The sequence below is a fragment of the Cyanistes caeruleus genome, chromosome 34 (assembly GCF_971803275.1).
Source record: "Cyanistes caeruleus chromosome 34, bCyaCae1.hap1.1, whole genome shotgun sequence".
In the NCBI taxonomy this organism is placed as follows: domain Eukaryota; kingdom Metazoa; phylum Chordata; class Aves; order Passeriformes; family Paridae; genus Cyanistes; species Cyanistes caeruleus.
In genome coordinates, this window is record NC_141735.1 from 640441 (window position 1) to 655461 (window position 15021).

The 15021-nt window shown below is 59.2% G+C and overlaps 1 protein-coding gene across 1 annotated transcript in view; it reads left to right on the forward strand.

Moving 5' to 3' along the window:
• The window catches only part of FLNA (filamin A), a 69930-nt gene that overhangs the window by 27802 nt on the left and 27107 nt on the right, over positions 1 to 15021 (forward strand). The window contains exons 15-29 of the mRNA XM_086870967.1: positions 141 to 284; positions 1323 to 1446; positions 2529 to 2689; positions 3878 to 3968; positions 4377 to 4546; positions 6257 to 6374; positions 7172 to 7434; positions 8272 to 8878; positions 9640 to 9813; positions 10210 to 10372; positions 11028 to 11188; positions 12184 to 12354; positions 13084 to 13207; positions 13287 to 13443; positions 14670 to 14859. Coding sequence (XP_086727093.1) covers positions 141 to 284; positions 1323 to 1446; positions 2529 to 2689; positions 3878 to 3968; positions 4377 to 4546; positions 6257 to 6374; positions 7172 to 7434; positions 8272 to 8878; positions 9640 to 9813; positions 10210 to 10372; positions 11028 to 11188; positions 12184 to 12354; positions 13084 to 13207; positions 13287 to 13443; positions 14670 to 14859 — 2818 coding nt within the window. The remainder of the gene's footprint in view (positions 1 to 140; positions 285 to 1322; positions 1447 to 2528; positions 2690 to 3877; positions 3969 to 4376; positions 4547 to 6256; positions 6375 to 7171; positions 7435 to 8271; positions 8879 to 9639; positions 9814 to 10209; positions 10373 to 11027; positions 11189 to 12183; positions 12355 to 13083; positions 13208 to 13286; positions 13444 to 14669; positions 14860 to 15021) is intronic.

A 15021-nucleotide genomic window follows, 5' to 3' on the forward strand; every position in this document is an offset into this window, starting at 1 on the left:
GGAATACTGGGGGATTTTTGTGAATTTGGGGGAATTTTGGGGGAATTATTTTTGAGGATTTTTTGGGGATTTTGGGGAATTTTTGGGGGATTTTTGGGGGGATTTTGGGGGTTCCTGAGCCCCATTTTTGGGCTCCCCAGGACGCCGAGGGGACCCCCGTGGATGTGGCGGTGAAGGACAACGGGAACGGAACCTTCAGCTGCTCCTACACCCCGAAAAAAGCCCTGAAACACACGGCCATGGTGTCCTGGGGGGGCGTCAACATCCCCCAGAGCCCCTTCCGGGTGAGGACAGCCCCAAAATCGGGTCTGGGGGGTCTGGGGGGGAGAAATCACCCAAAAATTGGGATTTTGGGGGGTCTGGGGGGGAGAAATTGCCCAAAAATTGGGATTTTGGGGGGTCTGGGGGGGAGAAATCACCCAAAAATTGGGATTTTGGGGGGTCTGGGGGGAGAAATTGTCCAAAAATTGGGATTTTGGGGGGTCTGGGGGGGAGAAATCACCCAAAAATTGGGATTTTGGGGGGTCTGGGGGGAAAAAATGTCAAAAATTGGGATTTTGGGGGGTCTGGGGGGGAGAAATCGCCCCAAAATTGGGATTTTGGGGGGTCTGGGGGGGAGAAATCACCCAAAAATTGGGATTTTGGGGGGAGGGGTTGGCTCTGGGGTCCTGAATTTGGGTCTGGGGGTCCCGAATGTGGCTCAGAGGGTCCCAGGGTTGGCTCTGGGGGTCCCGAATTCTGCTCTGGGGGTCCCGGGATGGGGTCTGGGGTCCTGAATTTTGCTCTGGGGCTCCCAATTTGGGTCTGGGGTCCCGAATTTGGCTCTGGGGGTTCCCAATTTGGCTCTGGGGGTTCCCAGTTTGGGTCTGGGGTCCCGAATTGGGTCTGGGGGTTCCCAATTTGGCTCTGGGGGTTCCCAGTTTGGCTCTGGGGGTTCCCAGTTTGGGTCTGGGGTCCCGAATTTGGGTCTGGGGGTTCCCAATTTGGCTCTGGGGGTTCCCAGTTTGGGTCTGGGGTCCCGAATTGGGTCTGGGGTTCCCAGTTTGGCTCTGGGGGTTCCCAGTTTGGCTCTGGGGGTTCCCAGTTTGGGTCTGGGGTCCCGAATTTGGGTCTGGGGGTTCCCAGTTTGGCTCTGGCATTCCCAATTTGGCTCTGGGGTCCCAAATTTGGCTCTGGGGGTTCCCAGTTTGGCTCTGGGTTCCCAGTTTGGGTCTGGGGTCCCGAATTGGGTCTGGGGGTCCCGAATTGGGTCTGGGGGTTCCCAGTTTGGGTCTGGGGTCCCGAATTGGGTCTGGGGGTGTTCTGAGCCCCGGTTCTCGCAGGTGGGGGTGGGGGCTGGCAGCCACCCCCACAAGGTGAAGGTTTTCGGGCCGGGCGTGGCCAAGACGGGGCTCAAGGCCCTGGAGCCGACGTTCTTCACCGTGGACTGCGCCGAGGCCGGCCAGGGTGGGCTGGGGGCACCTGGGGGGCGGGGAGGGGCTTTGGGGGGGCGGGGAGGGGGTTTGGGGGGGCTGGGGGAGATTTGGGGGGGCCTGGGGGAGATTTGGGGGGGATTTGGGGGGGTCTGAAGGGATTTGGGGGGGCCTGGGGGAGATTTAGGGGGGCTGGGAGGGGCTTTGGGGGAGCTGGGAGGGGGTTTGGGGGGGCTGGGAGGGGCTTTGGGGGGGCTGGGAGGGGGTTTGGGGGGGCTGGGGGAGATTTGGGGGGGCTGGGAGGGGCTTTGGGGGGGCTGGGGGAGATTTGGGGGGGTTTGAAGGGATTTGGGTGGGATTTGGGGGGGTCTAAAGGGATTTGGAGGGGATTTGGGGGGGTCTAAAGGGATTTGGGGGGGCCTGGGGGAGATTTGGGGGAGCTGGGAGGGATTTGGGGGGGATTTGGGGGGTCTGAAGGGATTTGGGGGGGGTCTGAAGGGGTTCAGGGGGGATTTGGGAGGTCTGAAGGGGTTTGGGGGAGATTTGAGGGAGTTTGGAGGGGATTTGGGGGTGTCTGAAAGGGTTGGGAGGGATTTGGGGGGTCTGAAGGTCTTTGGGGGGGGCTGGAGGAGATTTTGGGGGGTCTGAAAGGGTTTGGGGGAGATCTGAAGTAGTTTGAGGGGGATTTGGGGAGGCCTGGGGGGCCCTGAAAGGGTCTGGGGGGGATTTGGGGGGCTCTGAAAGGATTTGGGGGGAGTTTTGGGGCCGGTTTTGGGGTCCTGGTGGATTCATGGGGGGTCCCGGGGGACACCCCCAGATTTAGGGGAGGTTTTTGGGGGTCCCGGGGGACACCCCCAGATTTAGGGGAGGTTTTTGGGGGTCCCGGGGGGCACCCCCAGATTTAGGGGAGGTTTTTGGGGGATCCTGAGGGGCACCCCCAGATTTAGGGGAGGTTTTTGGGGGTCCCCCACCCTCAGCATCACCTGGAAACGGTGAAATTTGGGGAGGGGGATTTTGCGATCCCGGGGTTTTGAGGGGGGGCAGGGACAGCTCAGAGTTTCGGGGACCCCCCCCCCGATATTTTGGGGTGTCTCTGACCCCCCCGTGACCCCCCAGGTGACGTCAGCATCGGCATTAAGTGCGCCCCGGGCGTGGTGGGACCGGCCGAGGCCGACCTGGACTTCGACATCATCAGGAACGACAACGACACCTTCACGGTGAAATACACGCCCAGAGGGGCCGGGCTGCACACCATCATGGTGCTGTTCGCAGGCCAGGTGGGGCTGGGGGCTTCGGGGGGCTCAGGGGGGCTCAGGTGGGGCTGGGGGCTTCGGGGGGCTCAGGGGGGCTCAGGGGGGCTCAGGTGGGGCTGGGGGCTGCACACCATCATGGTGCTGTTCGCAGGCCAGGTGGGGCTGGGGGCTTCGGGGGGCTCAGGGGGGCTTTGGGGGGGCCGGGCTGCACACCATCATGGTGCTGTTCGCAGGCCAGGTGGGGCTGGGGGCTTCGGGGGGCTCAGGGGGGGCTGCACACCATCATGGTGCTGTTCGCAGGCCAGGTGGGGCTGGGGGCTTTGGGGGGCTTTGGGGGGCTTCGGGGGGGCCGGGCTGCACACCATCATGGTGCTGTTCGCTGGCCAGGTGGGGCTGGGGGCTTCGGGGGGCTCAGGGGGGCTGGGGGCTCAGGTGGGGCTGGGGGCTTCGGGGGGGCCGGGCTGCACACCATCATGGTGCTGTTCGCTGGCCAGGTGGGGCTGGGGGCTTCGGGGGGCTCAGGGGGGCTGGGGGCTCAGGTGGGGCTGGGGGCTGCACACCATCATGGTGCTGTTCGCTGGCCAGGTGGGGCTGGGGGCTTCGGGGGGGGCTGGGGGCTGCACACCATCATGGTGCTGTTCGCTGGCCAGGTGGGGCTGGGGGCTTCGGGGGGCTCAGGGGGGCTCAGGGGGTTCCACACCATCATGGTGCTGTTCGCTGGCCAGGTGGGGCTGGGGGCTTCGGGGGGCTTCGGGGGGGCTCAGGGGGGCTGGGGGCTTCGGGGGGCCGGGCTGCACACCATCATGGTGCTGTCCGCAGGCCAGGTGGGGCTGGGGGCTTCAGGGGGCTTCGGGGGAGGCTGGGGGCTTCGGGGGGCTCAGGGGGTTCCACACCATCATGGTGCTGTTCGCTGGCCAGGTGGGGCTGGGGGCTTCGGGGGGCTCAGGGGGGGCTGGGGGCTTCGGGGGGCTCAGGGGGTTCCACACCATCATGGTGCTGTTCGCAGGCCAGGTGGGGCTGGGGGCTTCGGGGGGCTCAGGGTGGTCTCTGGGGGTCTCTGGGTGTTCTCTGGGGGTCTCTGGGGGTCTCAGGGGGTTTTGGGGGTCTCTGGGGGTATCTGGGTGGTCTCTGGGTGGTCTCTGGGGGTCTCTGGGGGTCTCTGGGGGGTCTCTGGGGGTCTCTGGGGGTCCCTGACCCCGCTGTCCCCCCCAGGCCACCCCCAGCAGCCCCATCCGGGTCAAGGTGGACCCGGCCCACGACGCCAGCAAGGTCAAGGCTGAGGGGCCCGGCCTGAGCCGCTCCGGTGGGTCTGGGGGCTTCGGGGGGCTTTGGGGGGCTTCTGGGGGGGGAATTTGAGGAGAATTTGGGGGGAACTTGAGGGAAATTTTAGGGGAATTTTAGGAAAATTTGAGGAGAATTTGAGAGGAATTTGGGGGAATTTGGGGAGAATTTGGGTGAAATTTTAGGGGAATTTTAGGGAAATTTGGGGAGGAATTTGGAGGGAACTTGAGGGAAATTTGGGGGGAATTTGGGGGTCCCAGGCTGAGCCTCTCCAGCAAACCCCGGGAATCCCAAAGAATTTTGGGGTTTTTTTGAGGAGGAGGAAATTGGGGGGGGGTGGGGTGTGGGGTGTGGTTCTTTTGGGATTGGGGGATTTTTGGGGAGGGGTCTGAGCGGGATTTTTGGGGGGGATTTTGGGGGTCTCTTGCAGGGGTGGAGCTGGGCAAGCCCACCCATTTCACGGTGAGCACCAAGGGCGCCGGCCGGGCCGCGCTGGACGTGCAGGTGAGCGGCCCCGGCAAGGGCGAGGCCGTCAGGGACCTGCAGGTGACCGACAACCACGACGGCACCCACAGCGTCACCTACACACCTGTGCAGCAGGTAGGGCACCCCAAAACCACAAAATAACCCAAAAAACTGACTCTGGCACCCCAAAAACTGACTCTGGGACCCCAAAACCCCCCACAGTGTCACCTACACACCTGTGCAGCAGGTAGGGCACCCCAAAATAACCCAAAAAAACTGACTCTGGGACCCCAAAAACTGACTCTGGGACCCCAAAACCCCCCACAGCGTCACCTACACACCTGTGCAGCAGGTAGGGCACCCCAAAAACACAAAATAACCCAAAAAACTGACTCTGGCACCCCAAAAACCCCCCAAAAACTGACTCTGGCACCCCAAAAATCCAAAATAACCCCAAAAAACTGACTCTGGGACCCCAAAAACCCCCCACAGCGTCACCTACACACCTGTGCAGCAGGTAGGGCACCCCAAAACCACAAAATAACCCAAAAAACTGACTCTGGCACCCCAAAAACCCCCCAAAAACTGACTCTGGCACCCCAAAAATCCAAAATAACCCAAAAAAACTGACTCTGGGACACCAAAACCCCCCAAAAACTGACTCTGGGACCCCAAAACCACCAAAAACTGACTCTGGCACCCCAAAACCACCCACAGCGTCACCTACACACCTATGCAGCAGGTAGGGCACCCCAAAATAACCCAAAAAACTGACTCTGGGACCCCAAAAACCCCCCAAAAACTGACTCTGGCACCCCAAAAACACAAAATAGCCCAAAAAACTGACTCTGGGACCCCAAAAACCCCCCAAAAACTGACTCTGGCACCCTAAAAACCCCCAAAAACTGACTCTGGCACCCTAAAAACCCCCACAGCGTCACCTACACACCTGTGCAGCAGGTAGGGCACCCCAAAAACACAAAATAACCCAAAAAACTGACTCTGGCACCCCAAAACCCCCCACAGTGTCACCTACACACCTGTGCAGCAGGTAGGGCACCCCAAAAACACAAAATAACCCAAAAAACTGACTCTGGCACCCCAAAACCCCCAAAACCTGACTCTGGGACCCCAAAAATCCAAAATAACCCCAAAAAACTGACTCTGGGACACCAAAAAACCCCAAAAACTGACTCTGGCACCCCAAAACCACCAAAAACTGACTCTGGGACCCCAAAACCCCCCACAGCGTCACCTACACACCTGTGCAGCAGGTAGGGCACCCCAAAAACACAAAATAACCCAAAAAACTGACTCTGGCACCCCAAAAACTCAAAATAACCCCAAAAACTGACTCTGGGACCCCAAAAACCCAAAATAACCCCCAAAAACTGACTCTGGGACTCCCAAAAACATCTGAAATACCCCCTGAAACCACCCAAAAATCCCCTGAAATCCTAAAAACACCCCTGAAATCCCCAAAAACTCCCCCCGAAACCCCAAAACCCCTGAAAACTCCCCCTGAACCCCCCAAAATCCCTCGACACCCCCCAAAACTCCCCCTGAACCCCCCAAAATCCCTTGACACCCCCCAAAACTCCCCCTGAACCCCCCAAAATCCCTTGACACCCCCCAAAACACCCCCTGAAACCCCCAAAATCCCTCGACACCCCCCAAAACTCCCCCTGAAACCCCCAAAACTCCCCCTGAAACCCCAAAACCCCAAAGCCACCCCCTGAACCCCCCCAGACCCCACCTGGGTCAGCTCAGGGGGGTTTTTTGGGGGGGGTTTTTTGGGGAGGGGGTGTTTTGGGGACACCCCCTGACCCCCCTGTGCCCCCCCAGGGTAATTTGGGGGTGTCGGTGACCTACGGGGGGGACCCCATCCCCAAAAGCCCCTTCAACGTCGGGGTCAGCCCGGGGCTGGACCTGGCCAAGATCAAAATCTCCGGCCTGGACGACAGTAAGGGGGATTTGGGGGGATTTGGGGGGATTTTGGGGGTGGTCCCGGATTTGGGGGGGTCTCCAGGGGGTTTGGGGGGGTCTCCAGGGGGTTTGGGGGGGTCTCCAGGGGATTTGGGGGGGGTCTCCAGAGGGGTTTTGGGGGGGATTTTGGGGAGGTTTTGGGAGCATTGGAAGAGGGAGGGTTGTGGGGGGTTCCCCGTTGTCGATTTTGGGATCCATCCCTAACGACCCCTGGATTTTGGGATTCGCACCCCAATTTTGGGGTCCCCAATCCCAACTCCGTGTCCTCCTCCCCAGTTTTGGGGTTCAGCCCCCAGTTTCAGGGCGGATTTGGGGGTTCCCTGTCCCTGATCTTGGGATCTCCTCCCCAATTTTGGGATTCCCCCCAATTTCAGGGCAGATTTGGGGGTTCCCTGTCCCCGATTTCCGGGCAGATTTGGGGGTTCCCTGTCCCTGATTTCAGAGCAGATTTGGGGGTTCCCTGTCCCTGATTTCAGAGCAGATTTGGGGGTTCCCTGTCCCAGTTTCCGGGCAGATTTGGGGGTTCCCTGTCCCCAATTTCCAGGCAGATTTGGGGGTTCCCTGTCCCAATTTCAGGGCAGATTTGGGGGTTCCCTGTCCCTGATTTCAGGGCAGATTTGGGGGTTCCCTGTCCCAGTTTCTGGGCAGATTTGGGGGTTCCCTGTCCCCGATTTCAGGGCAGATTTGGGGGTTCCCTGTCCCAGTTTCCGGGCAAATTTGGGGGTTCCCTGTCCCATTTTCGGGATCCCCTCCCCATTTCCCGTCCCCCCGCAGAGCTGGAGGTGGGCAAGGCTCAGGAGTTCACGGTGAAGACCAAAGGCGCGGGGGGCCAGGGCAAGGTGGGCGCCCGGATTTTGGGGCCGTCGCGGAAGGCGGTGCCGTGCACGGTGGAGCCGGGCGCGGGCGGCGACAGCAGCGCCGTGCGCTTCGTGCCGCGCGACGAGGGCACCCACAGCGTCGAGGTCACCTACGACGGCGTCGCCGTGCCCGGCAGCCCCTTCCCCGTCGAGGCCGTGCCGCCCACCGACCCCTCCAAGGTGAGGGGAGGGGGGTTTGGGGTTGGGTTGGGTTGGGGGTCTTGGGTTCCCTTCCCCGTCGAGGCCGTGCCGCCCACCGACCCCTCCAAGGTGAGGGGAGGGGGTTTGGGGTTGGGTTGGGTTGGGTTGGGGTGGGGGTCTTCAGTTCCCTTCCCCGTCGAGGCCGTGCCGCCCACCGACCCCTCCAAGGTGAGGGGAGGGGGGTTGGGGTTAGGGTTGGGGTTGGGCTGAGGAGTTTGGGGTGGAGGTCCTGGGACCAAACTCAACTCAATTCACCCAGTCCAGCCCAACTCATCCCAACCCAACTCAACCCAACTCAACTCAATTCACCCAACCCAACTCAACCCAACTGAACCCAACCCAACTCAACCCAACCCAACTGAACCCAACTCAACCCAACTCAACTCAATTCACCCAACCCAACTCAACCCAACCCAACTCAACCCAACCCAACTCAACCCAACTGAACCCAACCCAACTCAACCCAACTCAACTCAATTCACCCAACCCAACTCAACCCAACCCAACTCAACCCAACCCAACTCAACCCAATGAACCCAACTCAACCCAACTCAACCCAACTCAACCCAACTCAACCCAACTCAACCCAACTCAACCCAACCCAACTCAGCTCAACCCAATGAACCCAACCCAACTCATCCCAACCCAACTCATCCCAACCCAACTCAACTCAATTCACCCAACTCAACCCAACCCAACTCAACCCAACCCAACTCAACCCAACCCAACCCAACTCAACCCAACCCAACTCAACCCAACCCAACTCAACCCAACCCAACTCAACCCAACCCATCCCAACCCTTCTCATCCCCCCAGGTCCGTGCCTTCGGCCCCGGTCTCCAGGGGGGTCTGGCCGGGGTTCCCGCCCCGTTCACCATCGACACCAAAGGCGCCGGCACGGGCGGTTTGGGGCTGACAGTGGAGGGACCCTGCGAGGCCAAAATCGAGTGCCAGGACAACGGTGACGGCACCTGCTCCGTGTCCTACCTGCCGACGGAGCCCGGCGACTACAACATCAACATCCTGTTCGCCGGCGCCCACATCCCGGGCTCGCCCTTCCGCGCCCCCATCCGGCCGCAGTTCGACCCTTCCAAGGTCACCTGCGAAGGGCCGGGCTTGGAGAAGGCCACGGCCGGTCAGCCGGGGCGCTTCCGCGTGGACTGCAGCCGGGCGGGAACGGCCGAGCTGACCATCGGCATCGCCTCGGAAGCCGGGGCGCGGGCGGAGGTGAGGGTGGAGGAGAACGGAGACGGTATTTACACCATCGCCTACACGCCGCGCAGCGCCGGCGTGCACACCGTCACCGTGGAGTACGGCGGGCAGCCCGTGCCGCACTTCCCCAGCACCGTGCGCGTGGAGCCGGCGCCGGCGGCCGTGGATACGGCTGGAGTCAAGGTGTACGGGCCCGGCGTGGAGGGGAAGGGTGAGTTTGGGGAGGGGTGGAAGGGTTGGGGTAGGGTTGGTTGGGTTGGGTTGGGGTGGGGTTGGGTTGGGTTGAATTGGGTTCAGTTGGGTTGGCTGGGATGAATTGAGTTGGTTTGGTTGGGATGAGTTGGGTTGGGTTGAGAAAAATTGGGATGGGTTGAGTTGGGTTCATTGGGTTGGGATGAGTTTGGTTTGGTTCAGTTGGGTTGGGTTGGGTTGAGTTCAGTTGGGTTCGTTGGGTTGAGTTGGGTTGGGTTTGTTGGGATGAGTTGGGTTGGGTTGAGTTGGGTTGGGTTGGGTTGGGTTGGGTTGAGTTGGGTTGGTTTCGGTTGGGTTGAGTTGGGTTGGGTTGAGTTGGGTTGGGTTGGGTTGAGTTGGGTTGGGTTCATTGGCTTGGGTTCATTGGGTTGGGTTGGGTTCAGTTGGGTTGGGTTCAGTTGGGTTGGGTTCAGTTGGGTTGAGTTGGGTTCAATTGGGTTGAGTTGGGTTGGGTTCAGTTGGGTTGAGTTGGGTTCAATTGGGTTGAGTTGGGTTGGGTTCAGTTGGGTTGGGTTGAGTTGGGCTCAGCTGCCTCAGAAGACGACCCCGCTGACCCCGCTGACCCTGCTGACCCCACTGACCCCTCTGACCCTGCTGACCCCTCTGACCCCACTGACCCCTCTGACCCTGCTGACCCCTCTGACCCTGCTGACCCCACTGACCCCACTGACCCCTCTGACCCCTCTGACCCCGCTGACCCCCCCACCTTCCCGGTGCCAGGCGTGTTCCGCGAGGCCGTCACCGAGTTCGAGGTGGACGCCCGCGCCGTGGCCAAGGCCGGGGGTCCCCTGCTCAAGGCCCTGGTGTCCAACCCCTCCGGAAACGTCACCGAGACCTTCGTGGAGGACCGCGGTGACGGCACCTACCACGTGGAGTACACGCCCTACGAGGAGGGTGAGCGCGCCGCGCCTCCCGCTCCGGGAACGGGCGGGGTTTGGAGAAACACGGCGGCGTTTGGGGCACAAATCCAGGGATTTTGGGGCAACTCTGGGGGGTTTGGGGGGACTCTGAAGGATTTGGGGGGATTTTGGGGAGATTGGATGGATTTTGGATGGGATTTGGAAGGATTTGATGGATTTTGGCTGGGATTTGGAGTGATTTGAAGGGATTTTAGGGGGATTTGCTGGATTTTGGCTGGGATTTGGGGGGATTTTCTGGATTTTGGGGGGATTTTCTGGATTTTGGGGAGATTTTCTGGATTTTGGCTGGGATTTGGAGGGATTTGAAGGGATTTTTGGGGGATTTTCTGGATTTTGGCTGGGATTTGGAGGGATTTGGGATTGCCCCCAGGCCTGCACACGGTGGATGTGACATACGGCGGGTCCCCGGTGCCGCTGAGCCCGTTCCGCGTCCCCGTCACCGAGGGCTGTGACCCCGCCCGTGTCCGCGTGCACGGCCCCGGCATCCAGAGCGGCACCACCAACGTGCCCAACAAATTCACCGTCGAGACCCGGTGAGAGCCCCGAGCCCAACGCAATTCCCAAAATCCCAGCGGGAATTCCCAAAATCCCAACGGGAATTCCCAAAATCCCAGCGGGAATTCCTGAAATCCCAACAGGAATTCCCGAAATCCCAGTGGGAATTCCTGAAATCCCAGCGGGAATTTCTGAAATCCCAACGCAATTCCCGAAATCACAGCGGGAATTCCCAAAATCCCAGCGGGAATTCCTGAAATCCCAGCGGGAGTTTCTGAAATCCCAACAGGAATTCCTGAAATCCCAACAGGAATTCCCAAAATCCTTCTGGCAATTCCTGAAATCCCAACAGCAGTTCCCAAAATCCCAATGGGAATCCTCAAAATCCAGTCAGGAATCCCCAAAATCCTTCTGGGAATTGTCCCAGATCCCACTGGGAATCCCCCAAATCCTACTGGGGTTCCCACGACCCCAAATCCATTTTTCCCCAAATTTCCACTTCCCATGACCCGAAATCCCATTTTCTCCCCAAATCTCTGCCTCCCATGACCCCAAATCCCGTTTTTTTCCCAAATCTTCCCTTCCCATGACCCCAAATCCCATTTTCTCCCCAAATCTCCCCTTTCCATGACCCCAAATCCCATTTTTTCCCCAATTCTCTGCCTCCCATGACCCCAAATCCCGTTTTTCCAGGGGGGCCGGCACGGGGGGATTGGGCCTGGCCGTGGAGGGGCCCTCGGAAGCCAAAATGTCCTGCACGGACAACAAGGACGGGAGCTGCTCCGTGGAGTACATCCCGTACGAGCCCGGGACCTACAGCCTCAACGTCACCTACGGCGGCCACCAGGTCCCCGGTGAGCCCCGGGCAGGCGGGAATTCCTGGGGAATTCCTGGGGAATTCCTGGGAATTTTTTGGGATTTTTTGGGGTGATTTTCAGGGATTTTTTTATGAATTTCGGGGGATTTTTGGAGGTTTTTTGCTGGGGTTTTTTTTGGGATTTTTTCGGGGAATTTTCAAAGGATTTGATTTGGGGGGGGTGTTATGTTGGATTTTGTAGGATTTTTAGGAAACTTGGGGGGATTTGACCCCTAAATCCCAATTTTCCCCCCTGCCCTGGTGACCCCAAACTCACCCCACATCCCCTAAGTCCTCTTTTCCCATCCTCACACTCCCTAAATCCCAGTTTTTCCCCCTAATTCTTGTTTCCCCCCTAATTCCCATTTCCCCACTAATTCCCAGTTTTTCCCTTAATTCCCATTTTTCCCCTAATTTCCGTTTTTCCCTTTAATTCCTGGGTTTTCTCCCCTAATTCCCATTTTCCCCCCTAATTCCCATTTCCCCCCCCCAATTCCCATTTCCCCCCAATCCCATTTCCTCCCCAATCCCATTTCCCCCCCAATTCCCACTTTAGCCCCCCTAATTCGCAGTTTTACCCCCCAATTCCCATTTCCCCCCCCAATTCCCACTTTAACCCCCCCAATTCCCAGTTTTACCTCCCCAATTCCCACTTTAGCCCCCCTAATTCCCACTTTAACCCCCCCAATTCCCATTTCCCCCCCCAATTCCCACTTTAGCCCCCCCAATTCCCATTTTCCCCCCCCAATTCCCACTTTAACCCCCCCAATTCCCATTTCCCCCCCCAATTCCCACTTTAACCCCCCCAATTCCCACTTTAACCCCCCCAATTCCCATTTTCCCCCCCCAATTCCCACTTTAGCCCCCCCAATTCCCACTTTAACCCCCCCAATTCCCAGTTTTACCCCCCAATTCCCACTTTAGCCCCCCCAATTCCCACTTTGGCCCCCCCAGTCCCGTTTCTCCCCCTAATCCCACTCCCGCCGTTCCCAGGGAGCCCGTTCCAGGTGCCGGTGTCGGACGTGGTGGACGCTTCCCGCGTGTCCTGCGGGGGGCCGGGCCTGACCCCCGGCCACGTCCGGGCCAACGTCCCCCAGAGCTTCACCGTGGACACCTCCAAGGCCGGCGTGGCCCCGCTGGACGTCAAAGTCCAGGGTCCCAAGGGTCAGCAGGGGGGGATTTCCTGCGATTTGGGGGATCTGGGTGGGCTTTGGAGAGGGTTTGGAGGTTTTTAATGGGATTTTAAGGGGTTCTGGAGAGGTTTTGGGGTGCTCAGTAGCAGCTCTTGGGACATCCTGTGGGATTTTGGGGCATCTCTGTGGGATTTCAGAGCATCCTGTGGGATTTTGGGGCTTCTCTGTGGGATTTCAGAGCATCCTGTGGGATTTTGGGACTTCTCTGTGGGATTCTGGAACATCCAGTGGGATTTTGAGGCATTTTGAGACTCCCAGTGGGATTTCAGAGCATCCTATGGGGTTTTGGGGCTGCTCAGTGGGATTTCAGAGCATCCTGTGGGATTTTGGGGCTGCCCTGTGGGATTTTGGGGCTGCCTTGTAAGATTTCAGAGCATCCTCTGGGATTCTGGAGAACCCTGTGGGATTTTGAGGTGCCCAGTGGGATTTCAGAGCATCCTATGGGATTTTAGGGCCACCCTGTGGGATTTTGGGGCTGCCCTGTAGGATTTTGGGGCACTTTATGGGATTTTGATGCACGTTATGGGATTTTGATGCACTTTATGGGATTTTGGAGCCACCCCACACCAACATTTCAACACTTCCCCTCATCCTACACCACCTTTCCACCACTTCAACCCACCCCCACCATTCCAACCTTCCCCAACCTCTTGAAACCCCCCCAAAAACCCCCCAAAAAACCCCAATCCCCCTTTTCCAGGCGTGCTGGAGCCCGTGGACATCGCCGACAACGGCGACGGCACTCAGCGCGTGTCCTACGTGCCGTCCCGCGAGGGTCCCTACAGCATCTCCGTGCGCTACGGCGACCACGAGGTGCCCCGGAGGTGCGTCCCGGGAGGGGTTTTTGGGGCGCTCCGGAGGGATTTTGGGGTTCCCTGACCTCCTGATTTGCTTCCCCCAAAGCCCTTTCAAGGTGAAGGCGCTGCCCACGCACGACGCCAGCAAGGTGCGGGCGAGCGGCCCCGGGCTCAACACCACGGGCGTGCCGGCGAGCCTGCCCGTGGAGTTCACCATCGACGCCAAGGACGCCGGAGAGGGGCTGCTGGCCGTGCAGATCACGGTGCCCGAGGGGGTTTTTGGGGGTCTCGGGGAGGGGTTTTGGGGGGTTTTTGGGGAAGGTGGGGTGGGTTGGGTGGGTTTGGAGGGGTGGTGGTAGTTTTGGGGGGTTTTCGTTGGGGTGGGGAGTGTTGGGGAAGGGTGGTTTTGGGGTGGAGAGCAAGGGGGAGCACAAATTTTGGGGTGGAGAGCGCTGAAGACCCCCAATTTTGGGGAGGAGAGCAGTGGGGATCCCCATTTTTGGGGTGGGTGGCACTGGAGATCCAAAATTTTGGGGTGGAGAGTGCTGAAGACCCCAATTTTAGGGTGAGGAGCAGTGGAGATCCCCAATTTTGGGTTGAGTGGCAGTGGAGATGTCAATTTTGGGAAGGAGAGCGCTGAAGACCCCAATTTTGGGCTGGGTGGTACTGGAGATCCCCAATTTTGGGGTGGAGAGCAGTGGAGACCCCCAATTTTGGGGTGGAGAGCAGTGGAGACCCCAACTTTGGGGGTCTTTAGACCCTTCTGGGGTGGTGGGCACTTAGGACTCCCAGGTTTGGGGTCTTTTGGCCCTTCTGGGAATGGGGAAGCACCAGAGCCCCCCCAGTTTTTGGGATGGGGCAGCATCAGACCCCCCGGTTTTGGGGTCTCTCCCAAGGGGAATTTTAGCCAGAATATCAGGAAAACTTCTCCCCTAAAGTGGAATTTTGGACATGGAATCGTGGCCCAATATCTGACCCCGAAACCACCCGGGAGCTCTGGGAGTGCTCGGGATCCTTTTCCCAGCCCTAAAATCCAACTCCACACTCCCAAAACTGCCCGAATTCCCGTTTTTTCCACCTCCAAACAGCCCAAATTCTCATTCTCACCTCAGCAGCTGCCAAAATTCCCACTTTTTCCCCTCAGGATTCTGAGGGGAAGCTCAGGGGAGCATTACCCCACCCCGACACTCTGGGATCCTTTTTCCCAGCCTTAAAATCCAACCCCACACTCCCAAAACTGCCCAAATTCCCGTTTTTTCCACCTTCAAACAGCCCAAATTCTCATTCTAACCTCACCAGGCGTCAAAATTCCCACATTTTCCCCTCAGCATTCTGAGAGGAAGCCCAGGGGAGCTTTCCCCCACACCCACATGGGAGCCCTACTCCAGGATCCCTTTCCCTGCCTTCAAAACCAACCCCACACCCCCAAACTGCCCAAATTCTCATTCTTACCTCACCAACGGATGAATTTCCTGCTTTTTCCCCTCAGGATCCCGAAGGAAAGCCCAAGAAAGCCTCGATCCGGGACAACCAGGACGGCACCTACACCGTGTCCTATGTGCCGGACATGACGGGACGCTACACCATCCTCATCAAATACGGGGGGGACGAGATCCCTTATTCCCCCTACCGCATCCGGGCCGTGCCCACCGGCGACGCCAGCAAGTGCACGGTCACCGGTGAGCCCCGAAACGAGGGGAAACCCCCCAAAACTGGGAGAAAACACCCCCAAAATGGGAAAAAAACACCTGAAAAATCCCGGGGGAAACTCCCCCCCCCCCGCCCCGGAATGGGAGATACCACCTCAGGAGCGGGAGAAACCACCTGGAAACCCCCTCAGG